We start from the raw sequence: 22,316 nt of genomic DNA, 5'->3' as shown, positions 1-22,316 counted from the left end.
CAGATTAAGGTCACATTCTGAGGTACTGGGGGTTAGGACATCAACAGAAATTTTGGAGCACACAATTCAACCCCTAAAACCTCCCCAACACCAACCCCCAAGTATTCAACTGCTGGCCGAATGGAACCCTCATTATACAGGCCCCTCACATCTAGCTCCCTTCCCTCACCAGCTGGTATGGTGGGCCAGTCATGCCTGGACTGGGCAAGGCTGGACCCCATGACTCCCATCAAAGCTGGCCCAAGAAGGTTGCACGGGATCTCCTCCATGAACCTGTGGAAGACGATGATGAGGGCGGGCCAGACTGTGTAAGGTGGGCAGGGAGGGGAGCTGGTGGAGGACGTGGAACACACCGGTGAGCCACTGGTCCTCTGTAATGAGAGCAGCAAGGATGTTAAAGACACCGCTGCGGCAGTTACAGTAAGATAGGAAGCAGCTGCAGTAGTCGAGGCAAGTAGGGAAGAGGGCCGGGGTTGGGGAGGCTGTGGCAGGATGGAAAGGAGGCAGCCAGGGAGCATGGACATTGGGGAACAGAGTGGCTGGGACCGGAGGGAGGCCCAAGGGAAACACGGTGAGTGTGAGATGGCCAAGCGTGGCAAATACTTAACTCCAGAGCTTGGGAGAGAGGCAGGAGCTGCGAACAAGTTGTCGTCATCCTGAGTGGATTGGATCCCACTGGGAAAGAGAGAGCTGGGGAAGAGAAGTGAGAACCAGGAGGTCAAGAAGGGTCCAGGAGGCAGGGGGAGAAACGGGAGGAAAAGATGCTCCTGAGGCCAAGACAGTGCGAGAAGGTCAACGGCACCAACCCCGATACAGGCCGAGTGTGGGCTGTTCCTTCACACAAGCTAATTGTGACACCCGAGCTGGTTGTGCTCCAGTCAGAAGCAAACTGCAAACACACCTCTCTCATCTTTTAACTGTTTATTGTATAATATAAAACTACAAAAGTAAGACTGCTCATTTCCATGTACATTTCATCTGTCCAATTGTTTAGATTACAGCCCAAACCTACATGTGAGTACAGCTATCTGGGTTCTGATGTAACGTCTGTAATATTGCATAGAAAAGGCACAGCTCTCAGGTCTGTGGGGGAAAGGTTACACCTCCTTTTTGACAAAAGCCTTCCTCAAAAACCATGCACCAAACATGTCACTATGTACATCTTTTCCAAAATCTTGTTTGCGTGTCTGGACTGCACTTTCTTCCAAACTTGTTATCCCTAAAACATGTCCGAAATTTTTATTGGCTTTGTCTGCAATAGCATTTGATCCTGGCTAATTTTCAAGAACCATTTAGACTCATTCTTAGAAGCACTAAGAACAATCGTACACAAGCAGGACGCACACACCTCGCTGCCTTCGGCAATTACAGGAAATTAACCATTCACAACCAGAACAGGTTAAATATGCTCTTTTCAGTATTTTCAGAAAATGTATAAAGGTCCAATTTGTAACAGCAAGGTTTTGAAATTAAGACAATTCATATAGAGGGTAACAATCGCTGCACAAAGTAGAGTCTTTTTTTTTTTTTTACATCTGTCATTTAAGAAGGCTGCCCTGTGGTATTCATAATTCATTGTTTACCACAAAGGTGGTTAATAAATTTAAGCTTTAAAAACGATCTGTAAGATGATACTTTGGCTCTTTGGAGCTTATTTATTTAAGAAATTTTCCTTGATCGACCTCAGGGCAGTTGGGATACTCCACGGGGATACAGCAATAAAAAGCTCAATTGATCAAGACACTCAAGGTGTAGCGGAGGCTCTGCTAGTTCTCACCCTTCGGTGTGAACGAGGGTGTCAGTGTGGCTGCCCCTTCTGTCATCAAGAGAAAGTGTTACTAAAAAAAGTTTAAAAATATCAACCCTTTGATGCTTGATTTTCTTAAAAATTTGGAGGTATTAAAACATTCCTTATCCATACCCTTTGCATATTTCGAATAGACCTACATTAGAGAAGAGGAGAAAACTCAATGTGGACGGTGCATACAGTGAGAAGATCCAGGGGTCTGGCTCGGACCCCCTTGGAACACAGACTGACATTCCTACAAGAGAATACATTCCTACCATACATTCTGCACATGGTACGATCCAGATGTTGTTAGAGCTCCACAGTAAAATAAATATATTTACACAGAAAAAAAAAAAGGAATAAATAACTTATGAAAAAAATCACTTCAAATTCAAAGCTCTTATGATTCTGCTCTCATCTTGTCATTTCATTGCACATCACTGTCAATAATTTTCCTCTCCCAGCCCCACCCAGCACGTCTTTCTCATAAAGGCACCTCAAACTGCCTGCCTGACTCCGAATGCCACACCACGTCCTTTAGAAAGGGGGAAGGCACGACAGCCAGGTGGCATCTGGAAGCACATCCCACACTCAGACTGGGGCTTGGAGATCGCACCCAGGCCCGCATTCTTCCCCACTGGGCCGTCGCTTTGTGAAAATAAGACAATGGTAACTTGAACACTTGATGTTTTTGTTCGTTGAAAATGGGCCCCTAATTTCCCACGTCTTCCTCAACAGACCTTGAATATCGAGCATGTACGGCAAGGGTGTCCAGCGTTAAAAAGCATTTACTTAACTGCTGTTGTTGGGGGGTTTTGTTTTGATTTTGAAGCCCAGCCTTACAAATACGAGAGAGTCAGAGAACCATGTTTGGGCAACACTTTGCTGCGCTTATTTGAACTGTTGCCCAACATATGGGATTTGTTTAAACACACGATTTGCTAATCCAACCAAAGTACAGTTGTTCTAAGTTACTGTAAATCAGTTTTTAACAATGGCAAATCAACCGCCTTACCCTGTTATTGTTCAGAATAATCAACACTATTGTGTCTGTATACGTATGAATGTGTGTGCGGCGTGCGGGGAGTTTGCCGGGGCCTCCGGTTATCAGAAGCACGGTGCCTGGGCTGACTTGTTCTCCACAGGAAAAGGAAGCTCTTAGAATGGACAGGCACAGTGACACCGGAAGCATCTACAACAGGCCTCACCTCGACTAGATAGTCCCTGGTCCTATCGAAGGAAATGCCACATCTGCGGCAGGGAGAGGTGTCCAGGTGGAGGCCGCTTGTAGGAGAACAAGAGCAACTTGATGCATTTCTCACTGCTCTACTGAGTGGACGATTAGCCTTTGAAAACACATTCAAGTGGGGGGGAAAGTAAATTCAAATATACAAAAATTTAATCATATCATACACGAATCTTTTGCTTAAATGAGCAGTTCCTTCATCACAAATGTATTTGCTTTGCCATGTGCACTATAAAAATAAAACTATCTATGGCTTGTTTAAAGTGCCATTTTATAAAGCTGTCTTTTTTTAATTGGCCAGAAAGACTCAATTTTATCCATGGCAAGAAGTGAGCAGAACTGGTGACTGAATATTGACAAATGACCAACAACAAAGACAACAACAATAACACAAATCCCATAATTTAAAAATTCTTAAATAAATATAAAAGTTATTCCTAAAGAAGCCATCTGCATTTCAACAATATAGGTTGTAACCAGCTAAAGTACCATTGGAAGAAAGAAAAAAACTGAAACGAAAAGGCCATCAACAATTTCCGCAACAAGCATGATACATTGCAAATGTTTTAAAATTAAATGTACACCACTAGGAGTAAAAAGCTACTTCTCAAGTGTCCTGGGGGTGGGGATGGGGGTGGGGTGGAGGGGAAGCAGGGGGAAGGAAGAGGAACATGCATAGAAAGTCCTGTCTGTGTATTTGGGTAAAAGAGCCTTGTAAAGTGTAGCTAAAGCAGTTGATTCAAGGAAGCAACCAGATTGGAAGCTGTGACATAATGGTACCAACTCCAGGTTCAAGAGCCAACGGATGTTACACGACAGCATCCCAGGCTGGGCCGAGGTGAGCTGTGCTCACTGCGGTGATCATGAAGATGCCATTTTCAGCACTTAGCAACAGAGGGAACAAAAGCTCTAGGGAAGGGAAGCTGGAAAAGACAATTGAGCAACACAGTGGATGCCTTCTGGGGTAGTTTCTTCCTTGTGAGCCCTAGGCATTGCAAATAGGGTTTAGTTCTACGAAGAGGTCGGTTACTTTTCAGAAAATTTTGTTCTCATGTAAAATTTCAGGTCATCGTAAAAATTATGCCAAAAGGGAAAGATCTGGGTTTCTGTTTAAAAAAATAAGAACAATTAAAAGCACAAACTTGGCATAAATACAGTGAGTATTTGGTAGCCTTCCCCTCAAGAGAGGGAGCTAAAGAGAACCATCACTTCAACCCCTTCTCCCCCAGCTCCACGGCCATCTCCCGCCAACTGCTTAATGCAAGTTTGATGAGCAGACGTGGCTCTGGCTTTGGAAGTCACAGTGCTGGCGGGTGTTCATGCCAGGGGGTCGGTGCCTGTGAAATTTGGGTGTGATATCGCCTGGCCCTTTCTTAAAGCAGTGTGTGTGTGTGTGTGTGTGTGTGTGTGTGTGTATGTGTGTGTGTGTGTGTGTGTGTTTGCATTTGGGGACATCAACTGCGGATTAATTTGATCCAATTTTCTCTTTGCACCAAACACATATAAAACATTACAACTCTATAAAAGTACAAGTGCAACTTGTACATGTGAAGTTTGCAGGAACTATGTGAGCAAATCCTATCAAAATAGCTATCTCATATGTATAAACAGCATTTGTTTTTAGAAAAACAATATCATAAACTGCAGAATCTGTACAAAAATATAAAATAAATTTGGGCAGCAGTTTCTAAACAGCCACATAAATGCAACACTTAGGAGGAGTAGTTAATGCCTCTAAAAAGGCTGAATTGCCAAGTCAACCTATACAGGGCGAAAATGCCAGAAAAGGTACTGAGATTATCTAAATAATATATATATATATAATTTTCTCTTTTTACCTCTTGCAATAAAACTTATAGAAAAAATAGACAAATATGCACATGCAATTTACAGCTTTTCCAACTTATTCCTTGTGCTTCGCTTGGACTGTTTATTTTTGTCATTCAGCACAGCAACATAGTCTTCCAATGTATTCTTTCCTATTCCAGGGCAGTAGGTCTCTGAGAACCACTCACAAAAGCATATTAAAAGTGGTCATACGTGGATGAAGGCACTCCAACTCTGCTCAAAGCAAAAACTAGTGTGATCCTTGTGTAAAACGATCCTTTTCTCTGAAAAAGGCAAGCAAGGGTGCATGCACAGTGCGGAGAGCTGTGGGGTGCGGGGACACTCGCAGGGTCTGGGCGGCGCGGGCACCGGTCCGGGGCTCTTAGGAGCCGACCAGCACCTCCATGATGTGGTCCAGCTCCGTGAGGTCCATTTTGAAAGGCTGACTCGGGGCCACCGGCTGACTGCTGTAGGGCGCCAGAGTCTTGAGGAGGTCGTCGGCCGACACCGGGGCCATCTTGGAGGCCGTCCCCGCCGCCGACGTGCAGGGGTCGAAGTCATACATGGACGTGTCGATGTCGGCAAACAGGATGTCGTCCAGGGTCAGGTCCGTCAGAAAGCCCGTGGACGTCGTGATTTCAAAGTTCCCGGGCAGAGAGTCCATCAGCTTCGGGTCGTCGGGCCTCGGGCCGCCCGGCGCGCCGGCGCCCCCTCTGGAGCTGTCGGGCGCGGCCGCGGCGGCCCCTGGGGAGGTAGATGTGGGACAGAGCTCCTCGATCTCGTCCAGGGCGGAGGAGAAGCTGTCCTTCTCCGGCGGCGGCGCTGGCGCCGACAGTCTGGCGGGAGCCGCGGGCGGCGCGGCCGGGGAAGTGCAAAACGTGTCGTCGTCGTCGTCCTCGAGCAGCGAGGCGGGCGTGAGGCAGGCCTCCAGGGGCGTAGTGCTTCCGAGGTCGCCGGCGAGCGCGGGCGGCGGCGGCGCGGGGGCGCTGAGGGCGGGCGGCGCCTCCCGGTAGCTGTCGCTCAGCGAGTCGGGCGGGGGCGAGGCGGCGGCGGCGAACACCGGCCTCAGGCTGCCTTCCTGTTTGAGCTCCTCCTGGATCCGCCGCAACATGTTGTTGATCAGAACGGTCTTTTGCAAGCTGGGCTCGGTGAGGGGCCTGTGGTTGTAGAGTTTCATAAGGGAAATGTTGAAGATAGTCTGGCGCTGTAAGGTGTAAGACACCTTGGATGGACCATCGGAGGGAGACATGATTTTGCCTTCCAGCCCATCTTCATGCTCATCAAACTTCCGTTTTTCTCCTTTACCCAACATATATCTGCACAGGAGGAAGGAAGGAAGTGGAATTAATCACATGAAAACTAATTTCTAGCCTAAACAAGACGCTGATTCGGAGGTCAGGAGTTGGACTGGAGTTCCTAGCCCAAGGTTGGTTAGAAGAGATGCATTAATTGGGGGAAGAGCTTTTAGAATGCGAGAGCAGTGGGAAATCTACCTTTGTATGCTGGTGGAGCAATTTTTATCACTAGGTAGTCTGGTGAATGTATTTCTTGAGAAATGTGTACGACACAGACAAGTTAAACGTTACCATGGAAACCATGATTTTGACTTTCTCCACTCGTGCGCTTGCGTTCGCTTGCCTAACATTACCATGCAGGTTCAATTTCCCTCCCCCAAACAGATTTATTTTTAACGCCCAAGAAAACACTTGCAATGCTATGACCTAACAGATAAAGGTGTCACAGATTACAGCTTGAACACATCCTGAACGATTAAAAGAACCAAGGTGGAGAAGGAGGGAGGAGGGCACGGACAATTTTGGTAGAACCATGTGTGCTTTCAAAATGCCTTTTCCTTCCTCATTATGCACAGAGCTTTTCTGCCTGTTTGGTGACATGTGGTGAAGCACTTGGCCTGTGTTAAATGACCACAGTGAAGGAGCTGCCACCGCTTTTCAGCCTAGAAGAAAGTGGAGGAATGTGGCTTTCCCAGCCCAAGTTCCAATGCCTCAATTTGATTGCATACTGTTACGTCTGAACGCAAGTGGACGAATTTAAAAGTAATTTGTTCTGATTATAAGCATTACTGTTTGAGTAACGTGAGCCATTTCGTAACAAAATACCTACTGTGATTCCAGAGATATATACGTATTTCAAAAAAACAACCACCTCATATCTCAGACCTTGAGCATTTGGGAATGGCTCGAATTTTAACTCCTGCCCCACCTCGCCTGCTGCCCCCACCTCCTTGCCTGCTCTGGCCTCAATGAAGACCCCCTCGGCTGGTTACACCTTCTGGAGAGTGGTCCTTCCTTTCAGAACTTCTACCGTCTAAACAAAACAACTGCAAGCCCACTGGTCTTCGCCCCATAGAGCTCACTTGCTAACCATTTAATCAAGAAAGTTGTTCTTCTGCCGTCCAGACCAGGAGATGTGGTTCTCATTACACCAGGCCTGTGCCTGCTCCCCGCCCCCCCCACCTCTGTAGCACTTCCCCATAGGCAAGAGTTAATCCCCTCCTCAGTGCCACTCACTCACTGATATCTTCATATACACAAGTAGTTTGTACTTATCCAATTTTTCTTCTAAAAGCGACTTGCCTTTTTACTGAATTGCTTCTGCTGATTTTCATGAAGCCTCATTCAGTCCTTTATATTTTACTCATTCTGCATCTATGCTGTCTTGGGCACTCTGCCAGAAAGTGGGAGAAAGTGGGTAGTCCCGCAAATGAATAAAGCCTGGTCTTCAAGGGGCTGAATATCGTCTCCTACACCTCATTATCATTTTGAGTTGAGACTCATCCTAAAGGAATAAGGCTGACCATAATAAAACTTCACAGATCTTCCCTGCCACACTTTGTTAAGGAAGGCCACGCTGCCCGGCCTCCCCCCTCACCCCCACCGCCACCACCAAGCAGACAAACACATGAGTTCCACCTGCAGTGACCGCCTTCACACGCCTCAGTCCCCAGGAGAGAAGGACAGCTGAAACCCAGCAACGTCAGAGTCAGCTTGAGGATTTGTTAATGTTCATAAAGAATGTACAGTTACTTGTATGGAACACTTTCCCTCATGGAAACATTAAGAAAATGGATGTCAATCACAAGAACCAAAGACCAGTCCCACAATGTTCTCTGAGGCAAGGAAGATATGGTGGTAATAACTCTTGTATCTACCACTTCACATGACAAAAACATTTCCTACTGTTTCATGCTAAAAAGTCTCATTTGTAAATATACTTTGCATAGAACATTTCCTATCTAAAGTATCTGTGCTCATTTAAACTTGAGTGTGAATCAGAGAGGAGGTGATTTCATTTCACATTACAAAACACTTTCTCCTTTATGCCTGAGAAGTGTTACAGGACGACTGTGTTTTGAAACAGTTATACTGTTTGTATCTGCCTAAAACTTAAGCATTTAAATATTCATTTCTAGGAAAATTTCACTTTTGCCAAAGAGCTCACCAAGTGCATTTAATTCTTACTATAAAGCTGTTAGATGGTTTATGGTATGGGTTATAATGTAATCGTACCCAATACATGTAAATCTCTGTGAGAGGACACAAATGCAGACAAGCCACCCTAAAACAGCGTTGCTCAAAGTGTGGTCTGTAGAAGGTGCCAGTCTGTGAACTGTTACTGGCCCATGATGAGTTAAACAGAGATACTGTATTATTTAGAAACATTTACAGCAAATTTGCAGAGTAATTGTAAGTCTGTAAATCTAATTTCTAAAACGACGCTTCTATTTTTGTCTTTGCACTTTAATTTCATTTCTCTAGTATTTTTATATTTTACTGAAGTATTTATCTATGAAGAAGGAAAAAACAAACAAGAAGGTTCTTCATCACAAAAAGTTTGAGAAGCACTGTCCCAAAATGTAAACCAAAAACAAATAACAAACAACTAAAAACAAACCAGCAAGCTCACTGCCACTTGGAATTTTTACTGGTTTTCTGGAGGAGAGGGAACAGCTAAGACGGTGTAGACTTTCTTTTTCTTTTAGCCATCAATATAGGGTTGTCTTTTAAAGAGTTGTTGCCAGAATAAACAATAGAACTCTCTCAATAACTTTCTCAATAAGGATTACTTCTCTAGAAATTATCACTGAATCCATAAAACTTGAATATTTACCAAGCATGCAGTACTAGGCATTTAGCAGAACTCCCACAGCTGAAGGAGATCAGTGGCGATGTTTTCGGAGAGATTTCAATGTGAGAAGCACTTAATTTCCAATTAGAATGATCCAGCTGGTCATAGCTGTATGATAATCCTGATGATTTAGGAACAGCCTGATAAGATGTTGTAATGCTGGAAGGGGAAGGAGGAGGACCCTTGTAAGCAAAATTTGTGAGCAGGATAGACAAATCGAAGCTTGGATGCTTTTCAGACGTGTAAATAAGAACCCATGATAGAGTGTCTGAAAGCAGGTTTGCCTTCATTTCTCTATAGCATTTTATGAGGCAAAACTGGCTCCACACACCCAGTGAGATTGCAAAACGCACACAATCCCGATTTGTAATCCTGATTCTATCGAAATTTTTATAGAAAGGAAAAAAATGCAACATAATAAAATCAAGTCCACATTTTCACTTAAAGACTTTAGATTTAAAACATTTTTAAAGGTTCAAGTTTTTCCAGAATTTGCTTAACACATTGTCTGAGTCAAGTCTTCCCACTGACCACGCTGGAAAGGGGCCTCCAGCTCCTGGGGGGGGGGGTTGAGAACTCTCACTCTCCTTGCGGGTGTTAATGACCACCTCCTGGAGCAGGGCACGGTTCAAAGAAGAAAAGACAAGCCACTCAAGAACCCGAGGGCAAAAAGCCAAATGGTGTCTCTGGGCCTGGAGCTCGGCTGGCCGGCTGGCCGAAGCCAGGCTCCGCAGCTCCTCAGAAGCCTCTTTCCTCGGGCAGGCTACGAAAATCACAATAGCTCTTTAAAGCAGGCTATTGGAGAGGCACGTGACCTTTTAAAAGGCCTCACTAGGCTGCAGCTCAAAGCGGTGGCTGGGCCTCATTAAGGGCTTCAAGGTAACACTGGAGAAGAGGGTGTTCGGCTGTTCCTGCCCCGGAGGCCCTGTGGCTGTGGAGCACTGACACCGACACCGGGAATATGCACCTGAAGTTCACCGAAAGGAGGGGCTTGTGACAAGTGTGGCTTCTAGGCCATCTGGAGACCTGACACCCCTCTTTGTCTCCTCTCTTGGCTTGGGAAGACTTCAGCTCAAAACACACGTCTTCTACCCAATTTTTCAAAGATCCAAAACAGACCCTCAACTTCAGAGCTGGTGAGAGACCCCCCACACACATGGAGGAAGGATGTGGTTGCTTCCTCCATTTTCTGCCTCTCCGGACAGGAGCCTAAAGCCTAAAACCAACCACTTCTCTTGGATATTTGGTGGTTCTTAATATAAGGTTCATGATAAAACACCCTTCTTTCCAATAAACCTGTTAGGAACGAACTCCTAGCATCCTGATTTTCTTAGCATAAATTTTAGCAAGTATTTACTACAGCAAACTGAGCTTTGAAAATAAAGAGCAAAACTCATAAGTAGCAATATGAATGAAAACTTCTCTTCCGGAGTTTTCTAGTAAGTTTAATACCGAATACAACTCTATATACCAAACCTGGCTTTCAATTGCACAACTTTCTTCAGAAAGGACCCTGCCCTCAAAAGCTACAATCTACTTGTGCAAATGATCAAAAGTAACAAAGGGTCACTAGAACACTCCTCAGAAGAAAAAGGACAACACAGGGGCCTATATTACCTCACTATGGGGGGGGTGTTTGCACTTCCAGATTTTTTTTTTAAGATTTATTTATTTATTTAAGAGAAAGGGGGGGTGCGGGCAGGCGGAGGGGGAGGGAGAGAGAATCTTTAAGCAGACTCCCCGCTAAGCCTAGAGCTGGATGTGGTGCTGATCCCAGGACCCTAAGATCGTGAACTGAGCTAAAATCAAGCATTGGCTGCTTACCCGACTGAGCCACCCAGGCGCCCCTACACTTCCAGATTTTGACTGACTCCCCATAGCAAGGCGTCTGAGGTTATTATGAGCTGGGGTGATCAGAAAAGATTTCTGGAGACAGGATTTGAGATTTAAATTTAAGGTGTAATTGTCACTTAATGCCTGTTTCCTAATCCAGACAGTAAGCCCCATGAGGGCATAGACTCAGTCTCATTCATCTCTGTATCCTCAGGACTGGGCAGTCCCGGACACACAGAAGATGCCCCATAAACAGTAGCTGACTAAATGAGTGGAAATGGAAAGAATGAGGAAAGACTCTGAGGGACAGCCAGAGAACTGTAAGACACAGAGATGTGTGTTGTCTTTGTCCCTGAGTGTGAACTGTGCATGGGAGGGAGGGTCTGAGAAAGAGGAGAACTGAACAGACCTCAGAGGTGACAGCTGTACGGGGTGGGACGTGGGTAAGGCAAAGTGGTGGGACTGAGGCACATCCGGTAGGCAGGGAAGCCTTAGCTCAGAAGGCTGTGAATGCCTTTCACACTCCTCAAACTTGGGTGAGTATCCGACTCATCTCAAGGGCTTGTAACAAAGAATGCTGACGCCCTAGCCCCAAGATTCTCATTCAGCAGGTCTAGTGGGGGCCCAAGAATGCCTTTCCAGGTTTCCAGGTAATGCTGGTCTGGGGACCCTATTTCCAGAACCACAACTTCCTCTTTTTCGCATCCAGCCATTTCATGTTTAAGCCTGTGGATATTTTTACCCAATTAATCTGGAGTCCAAAGGTCTTCCCTATTTGTGTCTAAGCAAGTAAGAAAAAAAAAAAAAGAAATGAACAGAGTTTTTGCAATGGCAACTGACAACTGACATTTAAAAAAAAAAAAAAAAGCTCTATGCAGAATTAAGGTGTCTTCAGCTCAATTTTCATGGTAAAGCCCAGGTTCTCAGCCTGATACATCAGATCCCACTGGCTCAGTGGGACCCAGATTCTTCTTGCTGTGATCTTAGAGTGCAAGGTAGTGACGCCTTAAGCCCAGCGTCCAAAAAGGAACTGAAACAATACCTATGTGTTACCTGTGTGTTAAAAGGCTAACATTTCATAGCTTTTAAGGCATTAAGGACAAAATGCAAACTTAAAAAAAAACCCAAAAAGTTCTCTTTAACTCAATGTTTCAACTTTTTAAAAGCTATGCCTTAAAATTAAAAAAAAAAAAACCCTCTCCCCTATTTAAACTGTCAAAAATAAGTGTTAAATTTAAATTAAGAATATTAAATCTACTTTTGCAAACTACTACGTCTGTCATCCCCCCACCCCCACAACCCGTTGCTTTAACCTGCAGGCTTTCCACAGCCCTCTGTGGCCTCCCAAAGACAGGCCCACGGAAGGCAGTGCTGCTCCTGTGGGCAGCATCCCTGCTGGGTCCTGTGGGGGCCTGAATGGGAAGCCTCCTCAGCCCACCGTGAGGGCTGACTTTCTGACTATGTGCTGGTCAAAAAAGGGTGTAAATCATTACTTCAAAACACCTCAAGGCCCAATGGGTTCAAACCTGTGCACATTTTCAAGAGCCTGTTCCAATTTCCTTTTGTACCGGTAAATAAAAACTAGAAAGCCACCGTTTTCCCTTCTCGGGAGTGTAGCAGGCTTCACGATTAAGTGACATGTTGTTTTAAAAGTCGGTTAACGAGGCAGAGCTAAGCCATGGTGTCTGCAGTCAGGAAAGGGTAGTTCCAAGGGGGCCGCGGCTTCCGGGGAGCTGGTCACCAGCCTATAGGCTTAGGATCTGTGCATGTTTCTGTATGCATGCTGTACTTTAATAAAAATGTTTTAAAAACACGAGTTAATAGCTCTCAAGAAAAAGGCTCCCAGTTCAAAGGGGAGCTGTGAGAAGCCATATCCTTAATCTCTTCAACTACATCCTCCAATGTGACCAGTGGCTGCTGAAGGGTACAGAAGTACCAATGCTGACACTAAAAATCATAAAAATGAGACATATACAGTGATGCCAACAATTCAGAACAATGGTTTGTCCTCATGGATCAACCTCATTTGAAGAAAAAAGCAGCTAAGAGAAAATGTGTGACAAGTGTCTTCGAAAAGGCTAGCAGGGGCTATTTCCTCATCTGACATCCTGTGCTGCCAAAACCCACAGCCCTTTGAGTGGAAACACACACATTCTTTCAGTTTCTTTTGGGGGTAGTGGTAGAAGGAAGGAGTGCCCCTGGCAAAATTATTGTGTGTGACAGACTTCCAAGACCCAGAGAGAGGCCGGCCAGAGAACTGGCTCTGAAACAACTTCTGAGACACGGAATATTCTCATTTCTCTTCTCACCCCAAATACTTGCCTTAAGATGCATTCTGGATCCTGTGTTTGAGGTGGTCCAAACAGAGAGCTTCTGTGCCTGAGAGAGGACACCTCCCACCAGCCACAGGGCAGAACTCTGAGAAATGGTTCTTCCGCTGTCAGATTGTCACACAGCAACTCCCAGGCAGGAAGGAAAAGCCCGATCCAACTTCAATGGGGGGAAGCCACATTTGCTTAGACAACTTTCTACACTGTTAAAATATTACACCTTAAAAAACACACAGGACTCAGAAATCTGATAATGTCTATGCTTCTAACACCCCCCCCCCCCGTAACAACAAAACACACCCGGAGAACAAAAAGGCCACCCTGAAAAGGACGTGGTAGAGGGGGGTGGGGGGTTGGGGGGGGAGGATCACAGAAACAGCGAACAGAAACAGGCCCAGTCGTCCAAGGGCTCACTATCCACGGCTGTGCCATGCACCACGCGGCTCCCCGCAGTGGGGACAGACCCCCCAGTGCGGGCGTGGGTGGGGGCGTGGGTGGGGGAGATCGGGAGGGTGCAGAAAGGGGGGCATGTGTGTGGAATCAGCCCTCCCAAAGGCTGCCTTCAGACCCCAAAGTGACTGCCTCTGGCCTCAGGGAATGGCGGAAACAGGGGCAAAATTCCAATGGGGAGAAAGCCTCTCTGCTTATTTACAGACAGGGTAAGGACTCCCAGAAGCCCGGGGGAGTGTTAGTAACAGAACCCCTAAAGCTGCCTGCTTCGGGAAAGGTTTTTTTTTTTTTTTAAACAGACCAAAACAAAACAAAACAAAAAAAAAAAACGACCAAAGCTCATCCAGGATGAGGTCCCTGCAGTAACATCCATGCTAATTGGTAAGTAAGACAAAGCCTTCCCTAACAAATCAGCAATGTAATTATGAAGCCAGTCACTAGATGAAGCCAGTTAGGCGCGCTCGGGCGCTATTCTGCAGCTGTAACCCGACACCACTGTTTGCGGCGGCGCCTCCTCCCGGCTCTCCCCGCTGCGCAGGGGGCTCGGGGCCGCGGGGCACCGCACCGGCTGCTCGCCGCTCATCACGCCGCATTTCCACGGAGACCCAGGGAACAATCCGCTCTGCTTTGCTGACAGCGCCTTAAAGCCCAGAGAGAAAACCGAAATTCGGCCAGGAAGTCCACCTCTAACTAAACTAAACTAACTAAATAAATAAAAACAAAAACACTTTTACTGTTTGGGAATGTCTCCTAAAGTCCACGTTTCAAGACACTCTAGCTTTCCCTCTCAGGATTTTTGCTTCCATGCTCCCATTAAACTGAAGACCGTTTCAGACACTGCTGGTTTGTCAAATATCATCTTTTCTCTTGGAAAAGGAAAAGGAAAAATTTAAACGTTAACAACTAACTGCATTTAGTAGGCAAACCAGACTCAAATTCTGGGAGAGAATGTTTCAAGTAACTATTTCTTTGGACTATATTATGGCCTTGTTAATAAACATCTGGAAAGAAAAATGGGCTTTGTCGAATGTAACTGTTAAGTAGGATAAAATGTTTCTAATATCCTGTCTAATTGGTTCCTCTACCAGTTGGGAATTTTAGGTTTTAAAGCTAACTCTTAAGCTGGGACACCAGTCGCCTTCTTCCAAAGACAGTGGAAATGCTAACAATTATTTCATTTTACCTAAGGATTCTGGCTAAAAGCACCATACCCTTAAAGTAAAAGATCAAGCCAAAATATACGGATTCTGAACTTCAGTTTAACAAAAACATAATCAATATATGATGCCTGGATTTGCTTTTAAATCCTCTAGAAAAACAAAACTGGCCACATAGATGAAACAAAACTGACAAAATGTTGACAACTGTTGAAACTGGGTAATAAGTACAAGGGGATGCATTACACTCTTCCTCTACTTTTGGGTGTTTGGAATTTTCCATAATAAAAAGTTAAAAACGCAACACATCAATACATATGTTTAAAATGCTACGAATTCAAAAAATTGAATAAGCACAATAAATTATCTACACCCTCAGCGAGAACTATTCTATAACTTGATAGTTTAGTTTACACAGAAGAAAGCTACTAATGCTCCATGTAAACAAGCAAGCCCAGTACACGCCAACCCCTTTCAAACTCTGAAAGACAGCACATCACATCCAGCCACAAGGGGGCGCAGCAGAGCAATAAGGCGCGCCTGAAGTCTGATTACTACTGCAATTCCACCTATAGATCTCTCAAAGTATACACCCCTCCGAGACTGTTCCCAAATTCCAGTCTCCACAGGACAGTGCTAAGCAAGCCAAGAGCCTTGCTAAGACCAAACTAAATTATGTTATACTATGGTTCAGACTCTGAAAATACCGTACATAGAAAAGGCTGCTGCCTATGTATGTGACAATGATGTTTCAAAAACCATGGTTAAAACCCCTGGAGGATTCCTGAAGGGAGAATACACAACAACAACAACAAACATACAAACCCAAGTCATAAGGTGAGGACTTGGAAAAGCCAACAGTTCAAAATTGCCAGTGGAGGTCCTAAAGTGGACTCCCAACCACACAGTGAGTTCGTCTCAATGTTAGCATTAAGAATTTTACCACTATTGAAAAGCCTTCAATAATCCTATTGCTTCTTAAGAAAAGGAAAGTACTTCCACACTGAACAGATACGGCTTCAGGCAGTTATTTGGGAAAACTTCATAAAGGATATCGGGGAGGAGCCATTTAATTGTAAAATGTAACAAAGTTGACCTTAGAGAGATAATGAAACCAGTTACTGTGTAACTACCTGCTGAAATTTTTTTCTACTGAAATTACAAGTTGAGGTTCTATGTTGTTGTATGTTCCATAATAATGTCCATAAGCAATTAGCTATTATCACCGATCTTTCCATTTGAAACTTTGTAAATATAAACATACTATTTATAATAATTTATTATAATCATTTAAATTATGATGCTAATTCATGCTAATTTGGTGTCAGGAACATCTTTAACATGCTGAATCTAAAGACTCATTATCAATTAAGGAAAAAAAACTCTTAGATTTTAATTTCTTTCTTTCTCTTAAGATAATGTGCCTGTAAAGGCTAGCCAGCCTTGCCCCACCCCCATTCCCGTGCATAATGAAAATATTTTTTTCTCCTGTATTTATAATTGCTTGGATGGGATTCTGGTTTCAACCCTTCTGTAGCGTCTTTTCCCCAAAGATACCTTGTTTTTCCCCTCACATTGGAGACCCATAATAAACAATGTCAGGGGGAATAAAAGGCTTAGGGTAGAAACCAAATGCTTTGCCAAAAGTTAAGTGACAGTTTTCTGTATTTTTAAAAAAGAGGGCCATCAGATCTATAAAAGTCACACTAACACAGGCTAATGTAATTTGTTAGAATGAATCTGCATAAAATAACACTGTTCGTTTAGTTATACAAAAGGTTGCCTTCCAGGTTTTGTTAGCCAACTACTTGCCACTGAATGAAACTAACAGAAACTAAGTATGTATACTACATCAGGAAGCGTTTTTATAGAAGTGTTTCTTACAGACAATGAGTAGTTTTTAATCTTCTTTGTGTTCAAATTCAGAATGCTTTATTACTGTGAAAAATCATTTTAAAGAAGACATGTTATAAAATATAGAACATATTTCATCTTTTAACTTCCACATGCAGTCTAGTTATTTTTTTTATTTCCTTAATGAGTAAAACTGAACATTGTACTGTATGGTCCAAATCTGGATTCTTTAAAAGAAATGTCTACAACATAACATACATGAGAGTATAAAAATTGAAGGTATAGGATAATAGAAGTAGACTTAAGAGACACATAAAAGATAGGATAATAGAAATACACGTAAGACACACAGTATTCAACTGTGTATGTTGCAGTCCCATATAAGGGAAATCCATACTCAGAATCAGCATGTGTATTTTAGTTATTCCTAAGAATTAGGGAGGCTAGTGATAAGGTTTTACAAAGACAATTTAAACTTTATATCATATACTCAAATAATTCACAAAGTAGAGAAAAGAAAATGAGGATACAAACTAAACTTGAGAACAGTGAATGATACTTTGTAAATATGCCAGCCATTCATTTTTAAAAATAATTACTTTGGGTCTACTTTGAGATAAAATATTTCTTTCTGAGGACTTCTGCATATTGATAATTAATGACCCATGGAACACAAAATCACTTAGTCAAAGACAATAAAAATATTCAGAGTACCACACTGAATGTTATAAATATTTATTTTCTAAGGAACCAACCTCTTAACACTTCAAAGCTCTTCAATGATCCCTAAGGAGAGCCGGCCTCCAGCCTACCACACTCGCTACCCCTAACATTCCATTCAGCCTGCCTATCTTCAGGAGTTTCTGAAGAAGGCAGGTGCCACTTGAAGAATCCACACTTTTAATTTGTAAACCAGTGACCATTAGACCGCTAACAATCATCATCAGGTGAAATCTATTTTACTTTACATTTCTGGATGTGGTAAAAAATATTTTTTAAAAAATCAGCCTGTTTTAAAAACTACTCTGAAGAGACCATCACCAAGTTCATGACAAGCAGAGAGGCAGCACAAAAATTTCTTCTTCAGCTGCAGACCACAGAGCTGAAATACCTCTGCTGTATCACTTCTCTGTGACAGCAGGGAACACACCGAACAGCACATGGAGGTTCTCTCCTCAAAAAAGGTCAGAAATCTGAAAAGCAAATCTGTATCACGTACTATTATAAAACGGGATAACCACTCAGGGAGGATCAGTGTAAAACAGTTGCCACGTCATTATCTCGTTCGTGTGGCTAGAATTTTATGCAAACCTGCTCTGGTGTAGAGATGACCTTGGGACTTTGAGATTCACTGAGTTTAACTCCGGCAACACTTCTAAACACCAGGGTGGGGTACTCCGGCAGCCCTGCTCGAAGCCCCAGGAGCTGCGGCGTGGCGTGGAACGATAAGCAGCCAGCCAGGAGAGGAGAGCAAGGAGCTGAAGGTTGATCTGCAGCAAGTGGCATATCCGCGTGTAACTTTCTGACCATGGCACATCCAAGTAGTTCTTTTTACTTTTGTTCAACAGATTCACAGAGCCCACTACAAACATGAGTGTTCATGTTTAAGAGCCAGAATCCCTTCCCCTTCACTACTCTACATGAAACTCCTAGAACCACAAAAAATGCTTGGTTTGGGGGCTTCTTGTCAGTTACCAGCCTATGAAGGTTGTTACAGCAAAAACCTGAGAACCACTTAGTACCTCTGCAAAGTTACAGGTTTTTGCAGAGAGACAAAAAGATAGTAATGCAGACATGAATTAGTTTTAAGAACTTAGGTTTGCAGCTACCTGGAGTCACTAGAGAAACAAAGCTGCCTTTGGGCACCTAAAACTAGTCAGACCTGCTGTAGCAGTTGCACGGTGGCTCCAGCCCTGCCCTCCACTCTCCTCCCTCCAGCCCCCACCCCACGCATCCGCATAGCTCGCTCCACTCAGGGCGGCGCCGGGCCGGGCACACTCACCCCTCGTTCTGCCGTCCCTGCTCAGAGGCAGGGCCAGCACTGCACACGCAGAGTGCAAGTGTAAGGGGAAGCCAGACAGGCGAGCCGATGCCGACTCCATTCTGAACAGAGAGCGGCCATGGGTAGAGACCACGGCTTATGTGACCCCGGATTTCTAAAATACATAAATCAAAGTGTGATGTCTGTGTCAGTGAATCCTGGCAGGTATTTCCAATTAAGTTCAGATGAGGGACAGAAGACCTTGAGAGGAGACAAATGAGCCCTTCCAGCTTTGGGAGCCCTCAGACCACAAAGAGAGCAGAATTTCCAAAAGGGAGTTTGCATTGTCTATATGAAGTGCTTCGTTTAAATGATAAGCATTTGTTTTGTCCTGTTAAAAGTCATGTTTTTCGAAGATATTGTGATGTTTTTATTTTGAAATTTATTTGTGTTTCAATGAAAATTTTTAGACAGCCAAGCATGTTTTGTTTGTCTCATGATCTTCAAGAAAAAAAAAAAGAAAGAAAAAGAAAAAAAAAAAAAAACACAAGGCATCTATTTATTACCCAGAATAGGAATGTCGTCTTATTGGCCTGACATATGCCATTCACAGATTCATACAAAGAATGAACTGCCACACAGTGCTCGTGGAGAAAGACACTGCTCCACACAATGAGTGATGGGCGCTCCAGGGGACAGTTCTGTTCACAGGGTTTCCCAGCATCTGCACGGAGGGTAGAAGTTTGCTTTTCATACCAATTGCACTGGCCATTGGAGACAATTTTTTTTTTAAGACACGCCAACTCTGGTTAGTAGCTGTTTCCTTCGAGAATATTAAAACTAAATTAAATATCCACATACTTTTTAAGCAGGAGTCCTAGGTTATGGGTTTCTATCATTTGTGTAAGTAATGATATTCACAGGAGACAGAAAATTATGGTTTCTGCATGTGCAAGTGGCCGCAGAATTTTGTATGTTCTGTTGGTCAGCGATAATTAATGGAAAGACCTAAGAAGGGAGGTGTTACCCTTCCTGCAAGGCCACTTTTCACTTAAAACTGAAGCTTGCCCTCTGGTACCTTTGGCATATATGTGATCTTTGGACTCAGTCGTCAAAGAGACCTCTCTCTTTCTCTTTCTGTCCTTGGCCAAGAAACTACTGCAACTAGAGCCATCTCCTACAATAAATACGAACTTTCTGTAGCAACAAAGTTTTCAAACAATTCTACAAGTGAATTAAAGTTCACACTCCTAAATACCATATTTATCTCTACGTGTTTTTAATCTACATATATAGTGACAGTGATCTTGATTTTTCTGATATAAATGAAATATAAAGCTCCATGCTTTTACTAGTGTTCTTTAACAAGAAACCACAGCAAAAACAAACTCAAAAAGTTTCTGTTGTAGCTTTTACCTTTCTGAGTTAATTAAAATGTGAAGTATTTTGACAGACGGTAGCCTTGTAGTATAATTTGATACTGATAATTTGTAGTAAGCTACTTTATTTGACCCCCCCCCAAAAAACCTTTATGCATGTGTCTGTATTTTTTACCTCCCCCATACCTTTTTTATGTTTTGTGTATGTGTCTTTCTAAAGTACTGTTGTACTTTTATTCTGCCACTGGAGCATTATTTAAAATAGTGGATGCCAAAAGTACCAGTTGTTACATAAATTTGAGTGAGTTTTAAAATAGCAAAACTTTTACTTTTTTCTATATGCTCATTATTAATAATTCAGTGCATGGCAACTGGGTAAAATTTATATCTCAGTTTCTCACTAAAAAAGTTTCCAAGGGGGACAATTCAGTAAACAGGAGCCTAAAGAATTTCAAAACCTGAATGAATATCCTTCCCTTAGTTCTTAAGGGAAACAAGCCTGAGCAGCTGTTACCTAAGAAGTTGTGACACTTGCCCGACAATAACACTGTTCCTTAGGACACAGCTTTTTGTACACTTGGTTGGTATTCTAAAATGTGAGTCCTCTCTCCTACCTGTTGTTATAAAGCAAGGAACAGACTAAGTGTCAAAAAAGGAAAAAAAAAAAAGGCTGTCTAATCCATTTTATTGGATTTCTCACCTGACAGCAAGCAACACGGCTATGTACATCTTAATGGGGGGGGGGACTAAAAATTATTTTCAGGGCTTCCAAACTTGATGAACGACATAAACAACTTTACATTAACATATAATTCCTCTAAGTAAATCAGTGAGGCAAGGAAAACTTTCTAACACATGTCTTTTTTTTCTACAAAAAAAACCTGATAAAATTAACATGAAAGCAGAGATCCATGAACAAGCTATTCTTGCTCAGGCCAGAAGCTGGGTCTTCTGATGGGTATTTTCACCCTCACAGCACACCCTCGCTTGCTCAAATCAGAATAGACTGCTATAAAAAGTGGGAGCAATGGGAGGAGCTCCTGGAGTGAGGCATGCCTTCTGGTTAGCTGAGCAACTATCCCCTTCACCCTCCTCAGCAAAACAATGAAGAGGCTCTCAGGTGGACTGTCCTCCAGGGGTTGAGTGGAGCCAAGAGCCCACTTCAATCTTGTCAGAGACTAGTCCCTAATTATAAAATGCTACTTTGAAAACTTAAGGCCTCAGGGATCCTATTGGCTGCTACGACTTCTAGGTTCTTTACACACATTATAGACATTTCTTAACATATATTGGGAAATCAAAAAGCATATTTCAAGAACAAAGCTTGAAAACATTTACTGTCTTCCTTAAGACTAACTGGGGCTACCCAATTCGATTCAGACAAAAACTGCTATAGTCTGAGGCTGTATGTCTCACCCTGCTGACTGCCCTTCCCCATTCAGTGCCTGTAAAAACTTACTTTCTACCACCCAAAACATCCTGAAACTAAACAGTTTGAGAGCAAAAAGTTATTCTAAGACAAACTATACCTAATCTTTTTGTGAAATTTAAGACTAAACCCAAAACACTACTCCCATCTTAATCTATTACCACTACTTCTGCTAAAGGTAAACTAACTGATGGCCGAGAATAAAAATAAGAACTTACGATTTTCTCTAGATGCAATGGCCCTCTGACGGCACCCTCTGTCTTAATGGTACAAAGTCCAGGGCCAGGGACAGCTGGCTCCCCTCAGCCCCCTCCCTTTCAGTCATAGGCGGTTACCACCAAGATGACTTGTAGATTTCTAACTTAAAAGCCAGTGAGACGTTAAGTTTAACACACACATATATTCAAAATCAATTCACTTGTCACGGGCGAAAGGAGGGTACAGAGGGATGTTTTCAAGCTAAAAACACAGGGAAACTCACAGAAACACACTATATCAAGTTGGATGCAAACCCGGTCACGGAACCCAAAAGTGAACCAGCCTTCACTCAAGCAATCCGAGCTTTAAAAAAAAAAAAAAAAAAAAAGTCTCCTACGTTCACAACAACACAACGGCGACAACACGCACACACATCCCAGCTGGAAAAGCGACAGCTCCAAGCTCCCTCCGCCCCATTGCTGGGCTCCGGTTAGCTCCCGACCCCCTCCTGACCCGGGTCCGTGACTGCCCGTCCCCTGCCCTTCCCCCAGCAGATCTGTCCGCGTACGCTGGGGGTCCCCGGCCCCCGGCCGGGAGGTCTAAGGGTTGCGGGGCCGGGAAGCAGTGGGAGGGAGCGCTCCTCCGGGTACCTGCACCAGGCCAGGTCCCTCTAGCCGAGGCGCCCGCGACCCTC

At 43.7% G+C, this 22,316-nt stretch overlaps 1 protein-coding gene across 5 annotated transcripts in view; it reads right to left on the bottom strand.

Moving 5' to 3' along the window:
• Positions 1 to 906: 906 nt before the first annotated feature.
• SERTAD2 (SERTA domain containing 2) overlaps positions 907 to 22,316 on the bottom strand; it is a 110,185-nt gene continuing 88,775 nt past the window's right edge. For 2 of the 5 annotated variants that reach the window (XM_040623408.1, XM_040623407.1), the window contains exon 2: positions 907 to 6,178. In XM_040623408.1, coding sequence (XP_040479342.1) covers positions 5,245 to 6,174 — 930 coding nt within the window. In that variant the 5' untranslated portion in view covers positions 6,175 to 6,178 and the 3' untranslated portion in view covers positions 907 to 5,244. Of the gene's footprint in view, positions 6,179 to 10,764; positions 13,335 to 19,158; positions 19,341 to 20,148; positions 21,986 to 22,316 lie in introns of those variants that run through there. The other 3 variants (XR_005832948.1, XR_005832949.1, XR_005832950.1) reach the window with 3 other exon arrangements.

Source organism: Ursus maritimus, unplaced genomic scaffold (assembly GCF_017311325.1).
Source record: "Ursus maritimus isolate PB19 unplaced genomic scaffold, ASM1731132v1 scaffold_6, whole genome shotgun sequence".
Lineage (NCBI taxonomy): Eukaryota > Metazoa > Chordata > Mammalia > Carnivora > Ursidae > Ursus > Ursus maritimus.
The sequence above is the reverse complement of the archived record's forward strand: the minus strand, read 5'-3'. Positions and strand labels throughout refer to the sequence as shown.